Below are 23,593 nucleotides of genomic sequence, written 5' to 3' on the forward strand. Positions count from 1 at the left end.
TTAGTAGGAGACTTGAAAGATAAAGCCGAGCGCCATCTTCAAGAAAGTCAAACGAGAAGCCAAAGATGGCAGATAGAGAGCTCTAACGATCAGAGGCTCAAACTGGGAGTTCTAACACCTGAATAATAGGAGTTCCAGAGGAGAGTATGGAAAATGGAGAGGGAAAATGATCAGATACAATATTTAAGAGGAGTTCCCACCTGAAGATAAATTCTAATTAGAGATATTGTATATTGGAGTATATGTATGCAGTTTTCCAAAATAATATAAGCGTATGCGAAGATGTCTAGGCACTTGCCAGATGGGGCAGAACTTTTACACTTTACAGAATTTTTAACACTTTACCAGTAGGGACGCAAAGGAGTCTGTACAAATAATTTGATCTGCAATTACTATTTGAGGTTAAATATTTTGTGAATATTAAATTATCAGGTCTATCTGTGAGTTAACCAACAACTGGATACAGCTGAAAGTACCAACTGATTTTCTTTTTGTTTCTTCCAGTTTTACTGCTATACAGTTGATACGCAGTACTGTGTAAGTTTAAGGTATACAGCTCAATGATTTGACTTACGTAGATGATGAAACCGTAAGCAGCTCCTTTGCCCCTCTTCTGTTTGTTCATCCCTGTATTCCTCAGACCTTCCTCATAAAGATGAGATCACTAAGCCACTTTCAACCTAGTCCCTGATTTCTGCTTTACCAAATGTACAAAATGCCTTGCTCTTAACCTGTTGATCCCTTTCCTGGATTAGAAGGAGTAAGAATGAAGGATTAAGCAGTTAAAGAATGACTAACTCTCTACCCCTAGGTCCCCCTTAGTAAATTTGCAGGTGGACCCCGAGGGCACAGGCAGACCACGTGGGTCAAAGAATCCAATTGCAGACAGACCGCCTGAGCAACACAGCATCCCAAGGAAAATCAGGAGAAGTCAGCAGGTCTGCATGCAATGGAAAAATGACAAAGAATCTGACCTCCTGCTTTAATGATTAACTGAGATCGTTTCCCCTTTTTCCCTTTAAAAATTGTCATGGTTGAGCAGAATCTTCAGAGTTGGTCTCTGGACAGAAGTCCACCTTCTCCCCAGATTGCCGGCTTTTCTGAATAAAGCATCTTTCCTTTCTATGAAAAAATAAAGAAGAGTTCCCACAATCAGAGGCATGTGTTTCTAGACTAAAAGGAAGAACGTAGTACCCAGCACAATGGATGAAAGAAGGACCATAACAGGGCACATCATGGTGAAAATTCAGAACACAAAAGACAAACAGAAGAACCTAAAAATGTTCAGGGAGAGTGAAAAAAACGTAAGCAAGAGGTCAGGGATTGTAACAGTGGCAGCACTGACACCTAAAAATCAACGGAGCAATGCCTCCCAAATTCTGAGTTCAGTGTTTCCAGCCGGGAAATCTGCTCCCAGCCAAAGTTTCAATCAAGACTGAGGATAGAAAAAGACATATCCAGACATGCAAACTCTTAAAAAGTTTGTCTCCAGTGTACCTTTTCCCTGGAAGTAAACTAAAAACGAGGAAGCGATGAAACCCAGGAAACCTGAATCCAACACACATCAGTTAGGAGACAACTTGTCTGGTAAACGCCATAAAGCTTATCTCAAGGCCCTGCTCGTGGCTCTTCTCTCCTAAGTCGTGGAGCAGGAAAGGGCCAGTACCACCCAGACAGCAGCCGTGGTGCCTGGGGCCCGGAGGTCACCCAACAGACGACGTTCCACAGAGGGCAAGGGGCATCGCCCAGGGGCCCTTGCCGCTTGCCGCAGGACAGTGGCAGCAGCTCCCGGAAACTCCCCCGATGCCTGGCATGCTAGCAACTTCCCCAGGGCCGCTCGGCGAGACCGGGCCCGGAGAGCGGCATGCAGTGCCCTTGGCCACCGGGGTGACGACCTACCATCGGGGCTGAGGCTCCCGGAACGACCCGAGCAGCGTCCCCGCTCCTCCCGCCGCCGCCCCTCTACCTCGCAGGTTTCGGATGAAGTCCTCCAGCATCATCTTCCGGTCGGGCTTAATGTTGGGGCTGTACATGTCGGTGTTGAGGAGGATGACGGCGAAGGCCAGGATGAAGACGGTGTCCGGGTTGTGGAACTGCCGCACCACCTCGGGGTTGCACATGCAGTAACGCTGGCTGTGCGGGGAGACACGTGAGGGTGCTGAGGGCCCACACCCTCCCTGAGCTCCAGCGACGGGGGGACCTGGGAACGTGTCCAGTCCTCCGAGGGCTTAAGCCCAGGGAGGCTCCCCCTCCTGCCTCCGACTGCCGTCTGCCCCGTACCCCGGTCCCCATCCCCTCCGAGGGGACGGGGCAGCTGTCACACACCCAGAGACCCCCGGAACCCCACTCCCGGCCCCGTTCCAGCCTCACACAGACGCTCAGGAAAGATGTGCTGGTCGATGGGGACGGTGAGGTGCCTGCAGGGAGAGCCCGAGGGGTCTGTCCTGCATCTTTGCTTCCCTCCCGGCCCTCCAGGGACTCCTGGCCCCCAGGCTTACAGCCACTCTGCTTCCCCGCCCCCAAGTCCCGGGTGTGTGCGAGGGGAGTGGGGCTGGGGAAGGGTCCCACCTGAAGGTCTCTATGAGCCGTTCCACCTTCTGGGCCTCGCCCTGCACGCGGATGTGCGCCTGGAACTTGCGCAGGGCCTCGTCCAGCTCCATGGCAGAGAAGTCCATCTCGTCCACCACGCAGCTGAGGCCGGGAGGGGAGGGGGTCGTGAGGGGCGTGGGCCCCGAACCTCGCTCCACCCACCAGAGCTGGGAGGAGGGCGTGGCCCACCCGCCGGCTGGAAGCCCCACCCTGGTGGGGAGGGGGGACTTGGTGTCTGTGACCAACAAGGGGTGACTTACCCTACCCACCCCCAGAGTCTCCTTCCACCGCCCGTGAGGACCCTCGTCACACCTCCTCCCACCCGACGGCCCTGCGAGGCACCGCCTGAGGGCCTCCCTCCCACCTCCGGACCCTGGGGTCCAGGGCTGCGGCTAGCTGTCCGAGGCCCCAGGGCCAGGAGGCTGAGCCTGCTGCCTCCGAAAGCAGGTCCTTTCCTCTCAGCCCCAGGGTGTCCAGAGTCAGGGGTTCAAACGGTGAACAGTGCTTTCTCTTCTGTCCTCTCCAAGGCCTCTCGGGGCCTTTCTCCCTGGTTCCGCCCCGTTTGGGAACCTCCTCTTACACCAGCACCCTCCCAGGTCGGAGCGTCTGCAGACTCCTGGCCCTCCTGGGCCTCCCTCCCGAGGCCCTCCCAGCCGCCGGCGTATCCACGCTTCCCCTCCCCGGGGTGCACCGCTTCCAGCGCCGTGAGCAGCGGGCCCCGTGCCCCTGAGGGCCGCAGGCCCCCCCGTGCAGCGGACATGTCGCCTTCTGCACCCACGTGCTGCACTGCGCCCCTCTGTCCTGGTCATTGTACACCTGCCCCACCCTGCCCTTTCTCTGTTCCCACAGCCCGTGGTGGGCACCACCAGCGTCACAGCCCTGGACACCACTGCCCACCTGTCCCACCCTGAGCAGGCCCCAACTCCTCCGTGATCAGCTCTGGGGCTGCCTGCGGCCTGGTAGACTTGGGGGGCCCCGCTTGACCCTGGCTCTGCTGTCGGTTTTTAGGAGAAAGCAAGGAGCTCCCGTGGCGGCAGTCAGGGCCCTGGTGGTCGGCGGCCCCGCCTCCCCCCACTCCTCTTGGGGGGAACAAGGAGGAAGGGGCGTCCCGAGGCCACCCAGAGAGGGCAGGGCCAGGGGCTCTTTCCCCCAGGACAGGGCAGACGGCCATCTGCAGGCTGGAAGCCACACTCAGCTTGGTGAAGCCCGGGCTTCTCTCAGGCTTGGCGGCCTCAGTAGAGGGTGGGGCAGGGACTGGAAGATGGGAGGCAAGGACTTGGCCCAAGGGTGGGAATGGGCTGCGTCTCGGCACCTGAGACAGACAGCAGGTCCAGCAGGCGAGAGGGCAGCTCCTGTCACCTCTTCCCCGGGCCGTCCCCCGGTGAGGGAAGGTGAACTCAGGGCAGCCTCACAGGGCCCACAGCTGCGTGTCCCCCAGCCCAGCCCAGCCAGGCCAGGAGGGACGCATCGAGCACGACTGAGCCAGACAGGATGCCGGTCGGAGGGGGCGAACCGGTGCAGCAGGAGGGCCACGAGCGGGAGCCGGGGAGGGAGCCAGAGACACAGAGACAGCGAAAGATACGGGGGTAGAGAGTCAAGTGAGAGAGACACGGAGGGAGAGACAGAGACAGAGAGCAAGAGAAAAACAGAGACAAGAGGAGAAAGAGGGAAAGACAGACAGAAGGGAGAAGGCAGAGCAGACGAGGGGGACGAGGCTCGGCCGGCTGGGCTGGGCAGGCCTGGGTGTGCAGCAGCGGGCAGCCGCACTGCAGCCTCTCGTCCTTGGGCCCCGCCGACTCCTGCAAGGCCCAGGCACAGGCAACGGGCCCCAGCCTGGCCAACCCTGACACACAGGCCGGCTGCCCGGAGGACCCCAGAACGGCCCTGGTCCCCCCGGTCTGGGGTCCAGGACTTGCCCCTGTCAGTCCATCCATCCCACCCCCGACCTGGCCCCCCTGCACGACTCTGAACCCCACGGTCCCGGCACCCTGTGTCCCTCAGTGGTGTCCCTCCCAGAACCTCTGTCCATGGACTGTCCCCCATGCTCTGGACCGGGGCTGACCCCACGATGGGCACCGAGGGAAGCGGCGGGAGGTGGCCGCAGAGCAGCCGGGAGCTGGTGGCCGGCTTTCCAGCCCTTCACTCAGGTGACTGCTGCTGGCCGCTCGGGGCGGCAGCTGAAAGCTCCAGTAACAAGCTGGAGAGTCAAGGACCAGGGCAGGAGACTCAGCCGGGTGGAAACGCCAGCCCGCAGAGCAGGCAGCAGGCTACACCACCCACGGCGCGGGGTGTGCAGGCCTCTGCGGGCGGACACCTGTGCGGGGGCTGGGGAGGCTCTACAGCCCACCTCTTGCAGGACCCCATGGCAGAGCCTTCAGGCAGCCGGTTGAAATGCAGGGCCCCGGCCCTACCCCGGATTTACCAACTAGACGATTGAGAGCAGTGCCTGGGAATCAGCATCCCTCAAACTCGCCAGTCGATCCTTAGAAACTGAAAACGAATGGCTGAGCCGAGCGCAAGGTCGGGGGGATGCTTTTAAAATGAGAGCCCGGGAGCTCACGGGAGCACGCGTGTCCTCTCGGCTCTCAGGGGCTGCTTTTGTGGTTGGGTGGTGAGGGAGGGAGCGCGGGAGGGAGAGACAGACAGCCCCACCCCTTCTCCACGGCACGTGCGCATACACACACGTATGCGCGCGCAGGCGCACACGCGCACGCGCGCGCACGCACGCACACACTGATTTCCTGCCTTGCTCCCTGCAGTTGCCACCACAGGCATCGCTGTTTGATGGGCAGGTGGTCTGGGGTTGTCAGATCTTTGAGAAAAAATCTAGACGTTTTCTGCAAAACCCCCAGAAGCTGTCTTGAGAGGCGGAAAGACACTACTGCCTGCAAATCGTTTCCTGTCTGTAGAGCTGGGGGTTGGGCCAGGTGACCTCTTGCCCCGCCGTGACATGGTCTGATGAGGACCCAGACCCAGAGCCGGCCCACAGGCAGCCTCTGGAGGCTCCGCGGATGCTTGCAGGCAGCAGGGGAGGGCAGCGTCGTTTCTGGCTGGCTTTGGAATACAGCTCACACGACTGGCTGCTTCTCCCCGCCTCCCAGGGAACCAGTGCCCTCCTGGGGCAGGTGGCCGGGCCGAGGCCATGCCCTGGTGGACCCTCACCTTGTAACGGGAGCTCCGTCATCCAGGAATCACTCCCCACGGTCCTCGCCCCTCCCCACAGCGTGGCTCTCCTTTCCCTCCCTAAGGTGCCAGCCTGCACCTGACCTTGGCTCTCTCTCCTCTCCTCTCCCCGTCTCCCATTCTTCCCGTGTTCTGCAGATCACTTGCACCTAAAACCTCCCCTCCTGTCCGTCTTCTTCTTCATCACCCTGAAATCCTGCTGGGAGCAGACTGCTGGCAGTTCTCCAGATCCTTCTGCCACCTCCACCAGCACAGCCAACAGCCCTCTCCTCTCTGATCACCTTTAAGGTGAAAAAAATCACACGTTTCTGGGTGGTCGTTTTCTGGTGTATAATCTCCCTATTTTACAGAAGGTAAAACTGAGACTGCAAAGGGGCTTGCTTGGTGTTCCCTCTGCTAGGGAGACCCTCCCCAATCTACGCCAGTGGGCAGCTCCCTCTGCACCTCCTTCACTGAGTATTTTTTTCAGTGCTTCACTAAGTGGGCAATGACTTCATCTCCTCAGTCCGGTGGGATGTTAAGCATCATCCTGTTATTTTTTATTATATGAGGAAACCAAAGCTCACAAGAGAGCTGACCTTGCAGGGGGCACCGCACACATCGCATTCCTGGCATGTTCCCTCTCGGGGGCTGTTGCTAATGCATCTCTCGCTGGGGGCTGCTCTCTCACCCAGATGCCTGGTGGGACCTGTGAGGGCCCAAGGAGGGGCAGTTGGACACATCACAGAGTCACGGGTGAAGGCCGTTTCACTGTCAGCAGTCATATGAGGCCATGTGGCCACCCTGCAGTTTCTGAGCTGGCCTGGTACACGGAGCCCACAGCAGCGGACCAAACCCCTGACCCCCTACCTTCTGCCTCCTGGGGCTTTCTCTTGCCCTCCCCCTCCCTCCCCCACCCCCCACCCCCCGGCATGCATTGAGCACCTCTGCATACACAGCACTGTGCTAGGGACCTGGAATAAGTGGCAAACAACACAAACACAGATCCTGTCCCAGTGAGAGAGACAGGCATTAAGCGCAGAGTCAAAAATAATTATTTCATTATAATCATGACAAGTTCTGTGTGGGGAAAGGACAGGGTTTTGTGAGGGGACAAAGGAGATGTACTTTTTATTGGTGTGTCCAGAAATGCCTCTTTGGGGATGTGACATTTGAGCAGAGACCTAAAAGATGAGTAGGATCTGATTAAGGGAGGGGGAGGGGTGGGGGAGACACGATAAGATCCAGTTTGTTTTAAGATGATTTCTCTGGTGTTGGGCAAGAATGAATGAAAAAGGAAGGGCAGGAGCAAGAGAGAAGCAGGGGGCCATCAGGATGCACCTACAGAAGTTCAGGCTAGAGACGACGAGCCTTGGCTAAGGTGGAACAAATTGAATGGACCTGAACAGACCTGAACAGACCAGGCCAGCTCAGAATCTGAGAGACATCCTGGAGGGAGAACTGATGGGACAAGGTGATGGAAGGAATGTGGGCGGTAGGGAAAAGGAGTCGGCGGTGAGTCTCAGAGCTCGGGCTTGAACGCCTGGGGGCCTGGTGGTACTAGTTTTTGAGATGGGTGGACACACATGCTGGAGAGATCGAGACTTCAGTTTTGGACACATGAAGTTGGAGATGTTCTTCCATATCAGTTTAGTATCTACTCAATCAACGTCATTAGCACCCAAAGTCTTGCCTTTTCTATTTTACAAATTAAAACCCAGCCTCAACCCTTCTTTGCTCTGTAGTCACTAATCCTTTTCTCTACGCCTCTTTTTTTAAAATTTATTTATTTATTTATTTATTTTTCCCTGCGTTGGGTCTTCGTTGCTGTGCACGGGCTTTCTCTAGTTGAGGCTAGTGGGGGCTACTCTTTGTTGCGCTGCACGGGCTTCTCATTGCAGTGTCTTCTCTTGTTACAGAGCACAGGCTCTAGGTGCGGGACTTCAGTAGTTGCGGCATGCAGCCTCAGTAGTTGTGGCGCACGGGATTAGTTGCTCCGCGGCATGTGGGATCTTCCTGGACCAGGGCTTGAACCTGTGTCCCCTGCATTGGCAGGTGGATTCTCAGCCACTGCGCCACCGGGGAAGTCCCTCTACTCCTCTTTGGAGCCAAACTTCTAGAAGTCATCCCTACTCATGCTATTTCCACTTGCTCAATCCCATTCACTTTTCAACCCACTCCAGCCAAGCATCTACCCCAGCATTCCATTAAAACTCTTGTCAAGGCCACCAATGGCCGCCATGTTGCCAAGTCCAGTGGCGCCAACGTCTGTCCTCATCACACTGGCCTCCTGGCAGCGTCAACGCAGTTAAAGACTCCCTCCTTGGAACACTCCTCTCTCTTGTTTCCATCCCATTGCCCTCCCCTAGGTTGACTCTCTCCTCTCCGGAGGCACCCCTCCTCCATCGCAGGCCCTCCTCCCCCTGGCCTCTAACTCAGGGCTGCCCACCAGGTCCCTTCCCCCACTTGACAACCTCTTCCTAGGGGCCTCACCCATTCCTATGGCTCTGAATGCCACCGCACACTACAACTCTTAAGTGTAGCCGTGAGTTCACCCTTATTATTTACATTAGTCACGAACTAGTTATTTTTTGTTGTTGTTGTTAATCTACAGCGTTCATAAGAGACCCCCTTAAGTAATGGTGCTACTAAGCGTGGATGAGGGCTGCTGAGTACAAAGGTCAGTCCTTGGGCAATCTTCACAAGGCCACAGGCTGTGCTGGCATCTCTCGCAGGAAAGTCAGGGTGGACATATTTTAGGCTTTACCAAGTATTTAATATTTTAACTTGCTCTGAGTAAATATTTGATAATGTCTAGTTTGAGGAATTCTTCAGAAGAAATGTCACCACACCCAGCATCGCTCTCTCCTCAAAGCTAAAAATATATACGTGTTTATTTGGTATAATCTGCACCGATTACTCCAGTGGGCCTGCAGCAAAGACATATTCACACACAAAGACCTGGTGTTCCGAATTCTCAGCAGCCCAGGAGGCTGTTCGCTGTGATCGGCCACCTCTGTTCCCCGCCCACCCCAGTCACCAGACCCTGCTGCCTCTCCCTGCCTCAGGGCTCCAGCCGCCTCTACCCTCCCTGCAGCCTCTGCTGACATCATCTGGCCACAACTGGTCCTTCAATAGCCTCCGGACCAGCCTCCCTGCCTCCAGACCATCTTCCGGAACAACACTTCTAGGACGGCCATTTGGCCCTGTCACTCACTCCTCTGCTTATACTTTTTCGAGGTTTCCCACACCCCTCATATGAAGCCTGAGCTCCCCAGCAAAGCACGGCCCTGGTTGCTCCCGGACTCTCCTGCCCCTTCCGCATCCTGACTCCAGCCCTGCAGCCTGGCTCTCCCACGGCCCCAGGTTTGCACACGCTGCTCTTCCTTCCTGCCGCCCACCCCCAACCTCCAGGTCTGCCTTCCATCTCTCCGGAATCTTCCTCGACCTCCGCGGTGCCTCTGCTGTGTCTCCCGTGTCACCCAAGCATCTGCCTGTCGTCCCACCGGGCCACGCGCTCCCCGACGCCCGGAGTCGGTCTCTGCATCCCTGTCGTATGTATGAACTCAGTAAACGTTCCTGGGGTGGATGAATGAGTGAGTGACAGACCAAACTCAAGAATGAACGGGGCTGTGAGCACACGGTCAGCTGGGGAAGGAGCCCTGCGGCCAGCGCCTTTGGAAGCTCTGCCTGGTGGCCCCGATCAGCTGGACCTGACCCCTGGACACGGATGCCGAGGGAAGGGCTCCGTGGATTCCAGACCACAGGCAGAGAGGCGGCCTGGGGTGCACGCGCTTCCCACTTCCTTCAACCAACCACGCAGGCCCGTGAGTGCTGAGAACCCGGCGACCTGGCCCTGAGAGGCAGCTCCTGAGGTGCTGTCTGGACCTGCCTCGGAGGGGCCGCTGACTGCGGGTGATTGCGGAGGTGCTCTTGCCGGGGTGGGCGGCCTCTCCTTTCTGTGGGTTTCTGTGGCAAGTCCCTCCCAAGGGCTGGGGAAGCGTAAGCACAGCTGTTCCCCGCATCTGTACAAACAGGTACAACCTTGCAGGAAGTTGCTCGTTAACACATCCGTGTGTGGCGTCAGTCTGTGTTGCAGGGAGATGAAGCGGCGCACACAACTGTGATCAAAATGAATTTCGTCATCTCCACTATTTTTTTTTTAACAATAGCAAGACAGTGTCTGGCAGACAAAGGAATTGGTTGGGAGCTGAAAATAGGTAGTGATAGCAGCAGGGATTTTTAATAGTCTGGAAGAGACAGCGAAGACCTGGAAGGTGAGGTACAGGCCAAGGCCGGGAAGAGGTGTGTGCGGTGCCCATGTGGGTCTCTGCTCCAGGCGGAGCCGGGGCCAGCTTTCAGGATTAGGATGGAAAACGAAGCTGCCCACCACCATGAGCTGGAGGAACCCGGGTGTTACTTCTGCCGTTCTTGTCTCATCCGATTCAATTAAAAATGTCCCCATCCGCTGGGGAGTTATTTTTGTTAGTCGGAACTCATAACGTGCCAGACGAAGGTCGAGGCTTTCAGGAAAAGTGCAACGTGGCCAAGAAACTAGAGCAGGAGGACCTGCCAGAGTCCCTGGTGACAACACGGGGACAAAGAAAATCTTGTTTGAAGTCCTCAGAAGGGATGGCGGCTGGTGCACCTCGAAGCCGCTCCCACAAATCGGGAGTCCGTGTGGATACGGAGGCTACTACCCTTTTGCTGGGCCCGGCAGCCCCCTGTTCGCCCGTGGTTCTCAAACCTGAGGGCGCACCACAATCACCCAGCTGGCTGATCAACTGCACGGAGCTAGGCACCACCCCAGGGTTTCTGAATCCAGGCGTCTGGGCTGGAGTCCGAGGATCGACGTGGCTAACGAGCTCCTGGGTGCTGCTTCTGTTCGGGGGACCACGCTTTGAGACCCACGCTCTGTGCCAGTGACAGGGGTAGGACAGGAAGAAGTCAGGCCTTTGGTGTCAGGCACCCTTGGGTTTGAATCCTGTCTCCACCATATAGGTCTTCAGTTCAAGTCACTTAGCCTCTCTGGGCCTCATTTTCCCCATCTCTAGAAGGGAGCTAACACCTAAAACGTCCAGTGGGCGGGTGGGGCGGGGCGGGGTGGGTTATAGAAGAGACAATGTATGTAAAGCTCCCAGTTTATTAAAGAGCTTAAGAAATGTGGTTCTCCAGACTTGTGGTTGCCAAGGCGGGGGAGGTGGGGGAGGGAGAGGGATGGTTTGGGAGTTTGGGGTTGGTAGATGCAAACTATTACATTTAGAATGGATAAACAAGGTCCTCATGCACCTTGCACAGGGAACTATATTCAATATCCTGCAACAAACCATAATGGAAAAGAATATGGAAAAGAAGAATGTCTACATGTGTATAGCCGAGTCACTGTGCTGTACCACAGAGATTGGCACAATGCCGTAAATCAACCATACTTCAATTAAAAACATATATTGAGAAAAAAAGAAACGAGTGTTCCCATTAGGGACCGAATCGGAGCTGACGTGCCCCGTGAGTAAGCAGATCTGTAGTTCCCTCTAGCGCAGGTAGGAAGACTCTTTCCTTCATCGCCAATGAACTCGCCTGAAATTTCATCATTAGAGCCATCAACTGTTTAAAACATACATCCATCAGAGAGAGGAAACTGAGTTAGCTCAGAGCAATGCAGATTTGTGGATCAGTTTCTCAGCTCTGTTTTCTTCCCAGATGAGAGGGTTGGGGCCCAGCAAATAAAGGTGAGTCAGGGATGGGATAGCATCTGATTCAGTTCAATTACCCTGCCCCTGGCCTGGGCACTAGCCATTTCTTCTCTCTGGGCCTCAGTCCCTGGCCGGGTAGAATGAGAGAGCTGGACTAGCTGACCGTCTAAAGCATTTCTCAGCACCACGATTCACAGCTGGGCTCTGACAAGCACTGTAAAGGCATTCAGACCACACATCTGTTGGGATGACGCACAAGGTAGGATGGTGTGGAGTTTAGGGCTCAGGTTATGGACCTCTCTGCCAGGCTTCAGGTCTCAGCCGCTGGTCAGCCCTGGGACTGTGGCAAGCGCCCCACCCTCTCTGTTCCTCGGTTTCCTTCATTTGGTGCAGACTCCCAGCACTGGCCTCACAGCACTGCTGGCAAGATGGTATGAGGCTTCGCACGTAAGGTTCTTAGAACCGTTCCTGCTGGCACACGATACACGCTGGACATGTGTGAGCTGCCTGCTCGCTCACAGATGGCCCTCCTGAGAAACCCGCGGGGAGTGACTCCCAGGAAGTCCCACTGCAAAGAGCGGCCAGTTTCAGCCACACCTGAACATCACACAGGATCCAGAGACACCTCTCCAGAGCTGGGCCCTGGGTACTCAGGAGGGGAATGGGTGGTGGGTATGTTCATTTTTGTGTAAAAGCCCAATTTCTATGCATCTGTGACAAAGCCAAAGAGAGTCTCAACTCTGGACTTTTTCACCCCACTCTGGGGTTCCAAGATCTCCACGTACAGGAGCAAATGATTCTTTTAAATGCCAATGACTCTTTCCTGTTAAGTAGAATCTCTCATCTCTGTGTGTGTGAGCGCGCACGCGCGCGCGTGCGTGTGTGTGTGTGTCTGTGTGTGTGTGTGCGGTGGTGGGGATAGGGGAAAGGGCACTGGAGAGGTGAGGGGTCAAGGTCATAAAACCCAAAGACAGCACAGTTAGAAGAGACCCCCTCCTTCCATTCCTCTGAGTGGGAGGCAGCATCAAGTTTTCAGAACAGTGGAAATAGCCCCCAAAGTCTTCTATCCCTGCCTGCCCCAGCCTCTCTCCACCCTCCGCCAGACCCGTCAGAGTGGGCCTGGGCCCCAGCCCGCTCTCCCCTGCCCCGTGGATCTCCTCAGGAGCAAGGCAACCGTTCCGAGGCTACACACAGACGACACGCAGGACCTGCTCAAACCATTCCTTCCTAGTGAGGAGAGGCCAGAGCCTTCCAGCCTACGGAGTTTGACAGACAATCTGTCTTCATTTCTGAATGTCCCCTAAGAAGAGCAAATCTGTTGCACTCTGGCCAAAACATTTCCATGGAAATGAAATGATGAAATCCGACTAAAACGTCAGACTCTAATATCTAACAAAGAACGGAGCGGACACAGTGAGAGAAGGAACGCCCGGGAAACTTTCTTCTGGCTACTCAACCCCAAAGCTGCCCTTCCTGCGTTTCCTTGGAAACGACAGATGCCCTCCGCGGGTGTGAAGATCACCCGGGCCGGAAAGAGACTGCTCACAGCCAGCACACAACGTTTCCCCATCCGCTGGCCTTCAAACCTGCTGAAGCGCACATTTCAGAAAGGAAATAGAGCAGAGGCAAATTTCCCAGCCACGTGAAAACTGAGAGCGAGACGCTTGCAGCCCCAGAGAATCCTGATCTCCCTGCCCTTTGTCTCCCACTGCCCTTCCCCCTCAGCACCAGGGGAGGACTTCCTCGAAGCTCGCGGTGGTCCCCTCCCTTCCCCAGCACGGAACTCTGTCTCAGACCAGCCCTGAGGAGTGGGAGGTTTCCCTGTGTTGGGGGAGGGAGCCGCGGGGAAGGGGAGGCGGGAGGGGTCTAATGCCCACTAAGCCTCAGGCACTGAGTTAAGCACTTCATATGCGCTTTAAAAAGTTAATTCATATGACCGGTTCTATTATCCCCATTTGACAAATGAGGAAACTGAGGCTGGTTTCTCCTAAAAAAACAAACGCCAACGACCAAAACACAACACCTTCCCAGGTCAGCACTGGAATGGACATGGCCCTTTGAGCTCAGAATGCCTCATATTATCATTTGATAAAGGCTGGTTGGATACATTCTTTCTTGGAATGGGGCATCCATGGAACCAGGACACAAAGGGATAGAGAGGTCAGCTTCCCAGAGCACCGAGGGCCTGACCCCGGAGGCAAATGGCATCACCGCATCTGTGATGCTCAGAGGTGAATCAGTGGCTGGGACAGATTCTGCTTGGCCCAGCTCCTCCTCTCTTCCTGTCCCCCCAGGCCCAGGAGTGGGGGGAGGGCCCCATCCCTTCCCCTCCCAGAGACTTTCAGCTTCTCCCCTTCCCATCTGGCTGCATCTTGGAGAGAGCGGTGGATTGGGCTGTCTCAGTCTCCAAGGGGATGGGTGATTTATGTCTTTTATTCAGCAAACAGCTTTGTACAGAATGGATACGACAGGCTGAATGTCACCGGCGGGGGCATGTGCAGAATCCCAGTGAAGCCTTCCCGGCCTGGACACACGGCACTGGGTGACTGTCACTGTGTGCTTTCTCTGGTGGGAGTTAGGAAGAGGCAGTGGATCCTGAAAGGTTCCGAGAGAGCTGGCTTGAGTGGCAGGGAGATACCAAAAACCCCAGCGTCTTGCTGCCCTGCCAGTGCCTGTCTCTTCCTGCTTCTTCATCCTCTCCAGGCACCTCACAGCAGACAGACCAGGCCGTCGGCGCGCTGCAGACCTGGGGGAGGAGGGCTCCTTTCCATGGAGCTGCCACGCGCAGGCCGTCTGCTGGGGCCTCAGAGCCCGGGGCCTGCATGGCTGCAGAACACAGCACGAGGGACTGAGGCGTTCACTGTGGCAGAATTGGGGCTCAGCTCTGTACTCAACGCCCCCTAAGCCCCAGTGCCCACTGGAGGCTCGAGGGCCCCTCACGTCTCTTTCCACGTTCCTCCTCGCATCTCTCCCCTTTGAGACCTGGGTCTATAACTTCCCTGAGGCCACGAGCCAGGCCTGTTCCTCTCCCCGCGCACCCCGCCCCGACACGTACACACGTGGGATGCCCAGTGCAGCCCTATTCCCAGCATACAGTAGGCACTCAATATTTGCTGAATGAGTGGTGAATGGCCATCTCGTTCCCCCGTGAACGCTGGCACCCCAGCCCCGTCCTGGAGCCTGAGGGCTGCTCTGGCAGGATGACAAAGCTTGTTCAGGGCAAATGATTTTGCATGACGCCAGGGTGCTACAAACGCACTAAGGATTAGGAAAGACGATACATTCACCGGCGCTGGAGGGACCTCTGAGATCACACAGCTCAACCCTCTCTCTCTGCAGACGAGGAAGCCTGGAGAAGTGACTTGCAAACGTTCCAGAGCGTGTCAGGAGCAGAGCAGGGACCAGAGCCGGACTCCCGGGTCCAGCCACCTCTCCTGCCCCCACACTGCCTTCTCATCCAAGCCTGAGCCCGCTGAGCCGCGAGCCCTAGACCCCAGCCCACCCCACCTCTCGGCACAGGCGGCAGCGGCTGGCCTGCACCTCCCGCCCCCACGGTCGCCCGGGGGGGTTGGGAACTAGTCTCCGTTGCGATGCTCAGCACACCCCGGGCTGCAGAAACACCGTGTTCCCAGAGCTACAGATCGACTGGGGCCTAGCAGGTCCGGATTCCGGGGCCAGGCCGCATGGGGTCCGGAAAGGCAGAAGAGAACAGGCGAGGCAGTCAGGGCCTGGGGGTGAAGCAGTCACCCCTGCCCCAGAGCAGACGGACAAAGCCGGCTCACCCAGGGGGTGTGGGGCAGCGGAAAGGAATGAAGCCATCGGGCGCGGCAACTCTACTCCTTCGTCAGTGGAAAGGGGACAAAGGCCAATGAAAAGTTCATGCCGGACAGATGAACCAGACAGAGGAAAACAGGAAAGGAAGGAGACGGGGCACTCGATCCTTCTCCTCTTCTGCCATTTCCTCAAGGCCTCCCCTCAGGGCACCCACACCGCAGGGGTGGTGGGATGGGGAAGGGGAGCCAGAGGGAGAGGAGGAAGGTAGAGAAATGCTGTCCATTTAGGGGTTTAGGCACTCAGAACACCAGCTCTGGGAGGAACAGCTGATTGCCCAACGCCCCCAAGAGTCAGAGGCAGGAGCTGGCTTCCGTCAACTAAGGGCCATCAGGGATTTCACGGTCCCTTGAATGGGTCCAAGCCCCCTCTCTTCTGACTGCACTCAGGTAACAGCTATCCCATCATGAATTTAGGAATGTGACAGGGATTCCCGAGCACAGCAGATCTCCCCTCCTAACCCAACCCCTCCCACCTCCATGCACGGAAATGCAGGCCCAGAGAGCAGTGACTGTCCGGAGACACAGCAGCGGGGCTGCTCCATAAAGAGAAGCCAGGTGTCTGAGTCCCACCCAGGGGACACTGACAGGGACTCCGTGCTTCTAAGCCCTGAAGCAGGAGCCCCCAGCCCTCTGTATCAGGCCCTTGCTGCTTCAAGAGCAAGTACAATAGGACGAGGTTCTCCCAGGACTCCTGGGGAAACACTTCGGCAGACTGTACCCAAGGAGAAGGGGGTGGGGAGAGAAGTGGGGAGGGATCCTTACAGAATGGTGACCTTCGAGAAGGAAGTGAGCTTAGGGGTGCCCAGCAGAAGAGAGGAGGGGCATCAGGAGAGGCGTGGGGAGAGACGGGTCCGGAGCAGACTTCATGGAGCCTCGCCCCCTCTCTGCCAGAGAAGAGGGGGCTCCAAGGCCCTGCCCCTCCACCCCAGGGAATGCTCCCCCTGCCCTGGGGCTCGCCTACCTATCCATGGCACCACACCCACGAAGCAGAGCGCTATAGCAAAAGCAGCCCCCTCACCGCCAAATCCCCCACCTCCTGGACTTCAACCTTGGTGGTCAGTCTACCTTTATGGAATCATAGTACTTTCTGGCTCTAAAACCCCTCAGTCTAACCCCTGCTTTTTCTGCCTCATGTTTCCCCCACGATATAAAGCGGACACTCAGGGTCTGGGGGCTGGACGGGTGCCAGGGGAGGGTGCTGAAGGGCCGGTCCCCCAGGCGGAGATGGCCCCAGAGCTGACGGCCTTCTATTTTCAGGCTCACTCTCATGCCTTTTGGTCTCCCTTGACCATTTCTGTGCCAGGCCCAGCCACGTGCGTCCCCAGCGCCAGCCGCGTCCCCATCCACAGTGCCTACAATGCCTACGTGGAGGAGAACCTTGGCTCAGTAAGCGGCAGAATGACAGGAGGGGAGGCAGGTGATTGGCTAAGGACCATGGGGATTCTGGCTCCTGGACCAATCAGGAAGCCACCAGGACTGGAGCCAGAACTTCTGGGAATCCACCCAGACTTTAGAGGTCCTGTCCTCCCCGTGGCCTTCCCCAGCTGAGGTCCCAGGCCGCCCAGGAGATCCGGGAGGGTGGGCCAGGAGGGCGGGGAGGAGCCCGAGGCGGGGCACTCACTCGAGCACGTCGCGGTTGAACTGCTTCTTGCTGTTGCCCAGGAACTCTCCGATCATCTGGCGACTCAGGCCCTTACGCTGGAGCAGGAAGTGGGCCACTCCAATGGGGGTGTCGGGGATGAAGCCTCGAGAGATCAGGAACTGGATGCCCTTGTCCGGGTTTCTGGGGGTGGGGTGGGGAGGGGAGGAGGGGTAGAGAGTGAGGCAAGTCTCCCCATGACGCCTTTCCTCCCTTTCTTCCTGCCTAGGGAACCCACAAAAGTGCCTGGAGGTCCTTGGGCAGAATTCCCAGGAAATGTCAGCATTCCTTCCACTGCAGAGGGGCTCCCCTTAAAAAGCCCCTCTCGCCACGTTCTCCTGAACCTCCCTGCACAGGAGTGAAGATGGTGCGGGACTGGGGAGGTCTGGACAAGTAGATTCCAGAGCAGGTGGAGAGGTGTCCCTTCCGTCTTCCTGCCTCAGTCCCACTGGATCTGACCCTGAGGTCCCCAAGCCCTTCCTCCCACCTGTATCCTGCTGTCTATGCTCAGGACCCACGCTCGAACCGGGAGGACAGGGGAGACTGGGAAATGGAGGTGGGATCTCCTACCACACCCCTCTTCCCTGTGTGTGGCAGACACAAGAAAGACCCTGCTCTTCAGGGTTGACTTTCCCAGGCTTGAGTCTGTGTGTGGGTGTGGGTGTGAGTGCTGTGTCTTAAGGCACATGTGCTCCCAGCTTGGTCTGCAAATCCATGCTGCTCCCTGAGCTGAAGCTTACCGGTCCAGGAGAAGATAAGTACAGAAATAGAGGCTAAGCCTTTAGACCCTTTTATAACATGTTGACATTTTCAGGACAACCAAGCATGTGACTGTTTTTCTAGCAACTCATTTTAATTGTATTTTACAGAAGTGTCAGCCCACAACATATTGGGTAAAAACCCAAACTGGTCCTTCACTATAGATAATTTGAGAACCACTGTCTTGTGGGATCCAGGTACGTGTGTGTGTGCAGAAGCGAGGGGAGGGCTGTGCTCACCAGGGTGGCAGCCTGAGGTACACGGAGCAGCGATGGGAGTCACACAGGTCTGACTTCACCCAGCTCTGCCGCTTACTAGCTGTTTCACAGGGCTCAGCTCACCTGTGTGAGCCTGTTTCCTGGTCTGTAAAATGGCGTAATGATGCTCTCTCTAGAACTTGTTAGGAAATCTGCAAATGTTTTATGTCAGGTGAGCTATGAACGGTAGCTATTCCCCCTAGAATAGAAGCTGCTTGAGACCGGGGGATGTGTCTTCCTCGTCTTTGTGGTTTCCGTGCCAAGCACTCCAAACATAACTTCTGAATGAGTAAATGAACACACAGGTGAATGGTTTCTGCTCAGTCCTCATTGATTAGGCAGGAGGGATGCCGTGTTTCCCGGCTCAGGGCTATGAAGGAAGGGGTGAGTGGAGGGTGGAGACGAGTGCCTCATGTACTTGAAATCTCCACAGGACGGGCAGGTGTGTTTCCTCTGCTTGCCACCAGCTGTATACTTCTTGGTTGCAAGTAAGCTCTGGCTGGGGGCTCTGAGCTATGGTGGTTGTTCATTTCTCCGCTCCCATGCCCCTGTTTTCTTCTGCTTCACCTCTGCTTGCTTGACACTCCCCTCCTATCCGCCCCGCGCACCCCCATTCCTTGCGCCAGGTCTCTGCTCCCCCCACCCTTTCCTCTTTTGGTCACTGCCTCTTCTCTCCGTGTCATCAACCCCATGAAATTGATATTCCCGGTTTTCTTAACTTCATGTCCTACCCGAATGCTTTCTGCCCAAGCCTTATACTACTTGTACTATTATTTACTTAACAGTGCATTTTCTCTGAAATTTTCTCACTTTTCAAAGCCTAGCTTCATCTAGCAGTACTAGTGGTTAAAGCATGTTTTAACCCTAATCTTTAACATAAATTCTTATCAATTAAAAATAAAATGAGGGGCTTCCCCGGTGGCGCAGTGGTTGAGAGTCCGCCTGCCGATGCAGGGGACACGGGTTCGTGCCCCGGTCCGGGAAGATCCCACAGGCCGCGGAGCGGCTGGGCCCGTGAGCCATGGCCGCTGAGCCTGCGCGTCCGGAGCCTGTGCTCCGCAACGGGAGAGGCCACAACAGTGAGAGGCCCGCGTACCGCAAAAAAAATAAATAAATAAAAATAAAATGAGTATTCCCACACTACCTCAAGGATCAGGCGTGGCCCAGAGGCCACCTGGGAGGACCCTGGGACGATTCGGTCCATTCCCGGGCCCGCTGCTCACCCGTAAGTGCAGCCTCTGCCCCGCACCTCCTGGAACTTACATGTTGAAGAGGTTGAGGCCGATGCGGTAGAGCCGCTTGCGCAGGGTGTCGGTGGAGAGCGTGGGAGACTTGCAGCTGGCCGGGTTCTCGCAGTGGTAGCGCGGCAGGCTCAGGATCATGGCCTGCAGGGCCTCCTTGGAGGCCGAGGCCGACGCTGCCGATTTGGCGGACGCGCTGCTGCTGCTCAGCTGCTCCGAGCTGTCGCCGGCCTCGGCCTCCGCCCCTTTCCCCGCCTCCTCGGCCTCCTCCTCTCCGTCTTCCTCCTCCTCCGCCGCCGGCACCGCGGCCCCCGGCGGGCTGGCGCGCAGGGCCCCGTCGGGTCCCGCCTCTGCGCTCGCGTCCTCGGCGGGCACGTCCTCCTGGCCGGCGCTGGGGGCCTCCGGGGCCTCCTGCCCGCCGGCCTCGTCCTGCTCGGCCTTGCCCGCCGCGGACTCTGCAGGGGCTGAGGCCGTCGGCGCGCCCAGGCAGTTGGCCACGGACAGAGCCGTGGAGGAGGAGACGGAGATGTTCCGGCTGGCGATCTGCACGGTGACGTCCCGGAAGGCCATCATGAGGGTGCTGCCGTGGCCCTGGGGCGGGCCGGCGGGCTCGGTGGGCTCGGCCCAGTCCCCCGAGTGGGCGCCCTCGGGCTCCCGTGCCTCGGTCTCCAGGCCCGGCGGCCCCGTGCCCGCGCGCAGGGCCCTGTGGACCTGGTAAGCGCCGCTCTCCTGCAGGGAGCACACGGTCTTGAGGCTCCAGGTGCTGAGGGCGTCGTCGATGGACTTGGCCAGGGACTGCACCTGCTCGGTGAAGGAGTCCTCCAGTTCGGTGAGTGTGCCCGCGATGGTGGGCGGCAGGGAGGGCGAGCGCGCCAGCGGCAGCCCCGAGAGGCCGCAGCCCTCCAGGAGCGCCCTCTCGGCCGCCAGGCTCTCGGCCGTGGGCGCGCGTGCCTTGCGCAGGGAGATGCGCCGCGGCAGGCGGCTCTCCAGGAGCGAGTTGCGGATCTTCTCGAAGTTCTTGCTGAGCTGGTACTGGCGGAAGGCGGTTTGGATGGTGCAAGCGGCGCGCCGGGACACCAGGTGGCCCCCGTACTTGTGTTCTAGCATTTCAATCTGCAGCGAAGACAAAGAGGCGCGAGCGCGGTCAGGGAAGGGGAGCGACAGTCCTGAGAAAGGCGGCGGCGGCGGCGGCGGCTGGCGCAGGGGGTGAGCTACTAAACTTCGGTGGGGGCGCGGGAAGGCACAGCTTCGGGGCACTGAGGGGCTCATGTCTGAAAACCCTAGCACGCCATGGCCTGAGATGCCAAGGCTCCCAGAGGTGTGGGATGTAGGACTGGATTCCGGGATTGGTGACGCCAGGGGCAGGGGACGGACGAGGTGCGAATGGTAGGGGGCGGTTATTTCCAAATGTTCATATCAGAGATGCATACGGTGGAGTTCATGGCTGAAATGCATGACATCCTGAATTTGTATTAAAATACTCCATCAAAAGAAGTGGGAGGGCTAGATGAAACAATATTAATAAAACTTGTTAGGGCTGGGTGGTGGTTAAATGGCAGTTTATTACACTATTCTTTCTACTTTCGTGTGTTTTTTTTTTTTTTTTTTTTTTTTGCTGCACGCGGGCCTCTCACTGCCGTGGCCTCTCCTGCCGCGGAGCACAGGCTCCGGATGCGCAGGCCCAGCAGCCATGGCCCACGGGCCCAGCCGCTCCGTGGCATGTGGGATCCTCCCAGACCGGGGCACGAACCCATGTCCCCTGCATCGGCAGGCGGACCCTCAACCACTGCGCCACCAGGGAAGCCCTTGTGTGTATTTTTAAATAATAGCAAATTGAAAATTAAATAGGAAGGCTAAAAAACATCACTACTACTCCTGTACGCCTGCTTTCTTTCTCAGCATTCATGTCATGCATTGGGGTAGTTTCCTGTTCCTGGGAGCCTCATAAGGGTTGGGATTGGGGTTGGATCATCTCTGTGTTCCCAGCATCCAGCCCAAGGGCTGGCACAGGATAGAGCTCAATAAATGTGAATTTCATAAAAAGACAGATGGATGATGGATGGATGTTTCAATAAGGGGAGTCCCTCCAGGCTACCCTGCTCCACAATTCCAGTCACCTCTGTTTCCAACAATGGGAGCTGTTACAACCAGGGCAGGGCTTGGTGGGGCTGGTTGGCAGGGCCCGGGGTGGGGACGGCACTGCCTCATCTGGGCAGATGTGAACCCAGGAAAACTTCTGGCACTGGCCAGTCTGCCTTCAAGGCCCTTCCTCCCCTCCTCTCAGCTCTGTCCCCCATCTGTGGTCTTTTCTCCTCCTTGGGCTGCTAAGCTCTCACTTTTTCTCTCTTATCAAAAACCTCTCAGGAAAGGACTAGAAAGACATTCCCCCGAGGTGTGAATGACCAGTAACAGTTAGCAGTGCTCCTTCCTAGAGATTTTTGCACTTAAATAACAGACAAAGCCTGTGTGAAGGGGATGGACAAAATGGTAGCACTGTGGTGGGTTCCATCAATCCTTAGGGAAGCCTGGGAAGTGAGAAAGTATTCCTGGGCCCTGAAACTATGTATTCCCAGCCGTACACTCCACTTACACAGAGTAGCCTTCCTGAACTAAGAATCGGGACAGGTGGCTGAAATTAATAACTCAAGGCAAGAACAACGTCACTCCTCCATCCTCTCCCAGGATCATGGGGGGAGGGGTACAGATACAAAGGCCAAATTTCATCCCCCAATACAAGGAACACTTCACCGCGCTTCCCGCTCCCCCAGGGACTGCAGCTGGAGTGACTACTTCCCAACTACCCTGGCAGCCCCTTCTGTCCCTTCCCTGTGGGTGCCCCACAGCTGGACCAGCAGAGACACCCTCCTAGCCCAGGAGACCTCATAGATACAATCCCAATGCCCAGGGACAAGCCCAGGTAAACGGGACCTCCTCAGTGTGTGCCCTGGGCTCTTCCTGTCTCACCATCCAATGCCCTTTCCCATCCCCAAGCCTAGTGGCGTTATGCTACCTCTCTCCCCATATCCAATGCGTCTCTCTGAAGAGACTTGGAGAACGTATTCATATTAAGGTTTAGAAGGCCACTGAGTCTTCCTATAGGACTCCTCCCAGAAGCACTTGCAGTTCACAAGGTGCAAGGCCTTAAGCAGGAGGCAGGAAGCTCTCCTGGGACTCACGGCCCTGGTGTTGCAGGGACATCCAAGGCGCTCTTCTAAAGCATGCCAAGTGCGTTAGTTACCTCCTGCTGCAGAACAAATTACCACAAATGTAGCCACTTAAAACAACACCGTTTGTTTCCTCGCAGCTCTGGAGGCCAGCAGTCTGGGCACAGCTCAGCGGGGTTCTCTGCTCGGGATCTCACCAGGCTGAAATCAAGGTGTCAGCTAGGGCTGCAGTTTCATCTACGGGTCGGGGTCCCCTTTCAAGCTCACTCCTGTTGGCAGATTTCAGCTCCTGGAGACTCAAGACTGAGGCCTCAATTTCCAGAAGCTGCCTGCTGTTCTGTGTCACCTGGTCCCCTTCACAACGCGGTCGTTTGCTCCTTCAAGGCCAACAAGAGAGCCTCTGTGTGAGGCCTCGCTGCCTTTAAAGGGTCCACCTGATTCATTCAGGCCAGCCGGGATGAGCTCCCTTTTGACTAACTCAGTGTCAACTGATTGGTAACTTAATCGTAGCAGTGACACCCATCATATTCACTAGTCTCGCCCACGCTCCAGGGGAGGGGTTATATAGAACGCTGCCTGCCATGCCAACTGGACAGCTGCCTGTGGGCTTTTCTCTAGGTATGACCTCATGTACCCAGGAGCCCCAGAGAAACACAGGTATCTGCCTCTGATGCATTCTCCTCCTGCTTCTGCAGAAATCACAGCAGAAGGAAGAGAGCATTGTAGCTCCTGAGGCCCAGAATCGGCCTTGGCTTAGGCAGGAAAGTCCTCCAAGGGGAAGAGTAGAGAGGGAGGGGAACTGACTGCTCACCTGCCTCCTTTTTGCCAGTTCCACCTCCCATTTACCCCTCCCCAAGCACCATGAGCAGCTGACCCCAGACAGGAATTCACATCTCCTTCCTCCCTGGCCTGCTCATAGGTCTAGGGAAACCCCTGGCCCAAGAGCTTCTCTTCCGATTATGAGATGCTACTGGCAATAGAGGGAAGGTATGAAATCTCATTGCCTGAAGTGTTTCCAAAATGGTGAAAGGTCCACCCCCTGGCATGGTGTCATCCCACCTAGAGGCACAGGCTGGCTGAGATAACTGAGGAGCCGTTATCCTACACCGAACTACCAGCCGGTGTCCATGCTTCACCCAAGGAGAGAAGAAAACCAGATTTTAAATTCTTGAATCTGTTCCATCAAGTCCTCCACTGGACTGTAAGCCGTATGAAGGTAGACTTTGCCTGCCATGCTCACTGCTCTATCCCCAGTG

At 56.7% G+C, this 23,593-nt stretch overlaps 1 protein-coding gene across 1 annotated transcript in view; it reads right to left on the reverse strand.

The window, feature by feature from the left end:
- The window catches only part of IQSEC3 (IQ motif and Sec7 domain ArfGEF 3), a 32,447-nt gene extending 12,111 nt beyond the window's left edge, over positions 1-20,336 (reverse strand). The window contains 4 exon segments of the mRNA XM_022577257.3: positions 1,967-2,133; positions 2,569-2,691; positions 16,899-17,060; positions 19,196-20,336. Of these exon segments, the coding sequence (XP_022432965.2) occupies positions 1,967-2,133; positions 2,569-2,691; positions 16,899-17,060; positions 19,196-20,280 (1,537 nt within the window). The 5' untranslated portion in view covers positions 20,281-20,336.
- Positions 20,337-23,593: the final 3,257 nt, after the last annotated feature.

This window comes from Delphinapterus leucas, chromosome 11, assembly GCF_059928025.1.
Source record: "Delphinapterus leucas isolate spDelLeu-1000000601 "Yukka" chromosome 11, BTC_Dleu_Yukka2, whole genome shotgun sequence".
Classification (NCBI taxonomy): Eukaryota; Metazoa; Chordata; class Mammalia; order Artiodactyla; family Monodontidae; genus Delphinapterus; species Delphinapterus leucas.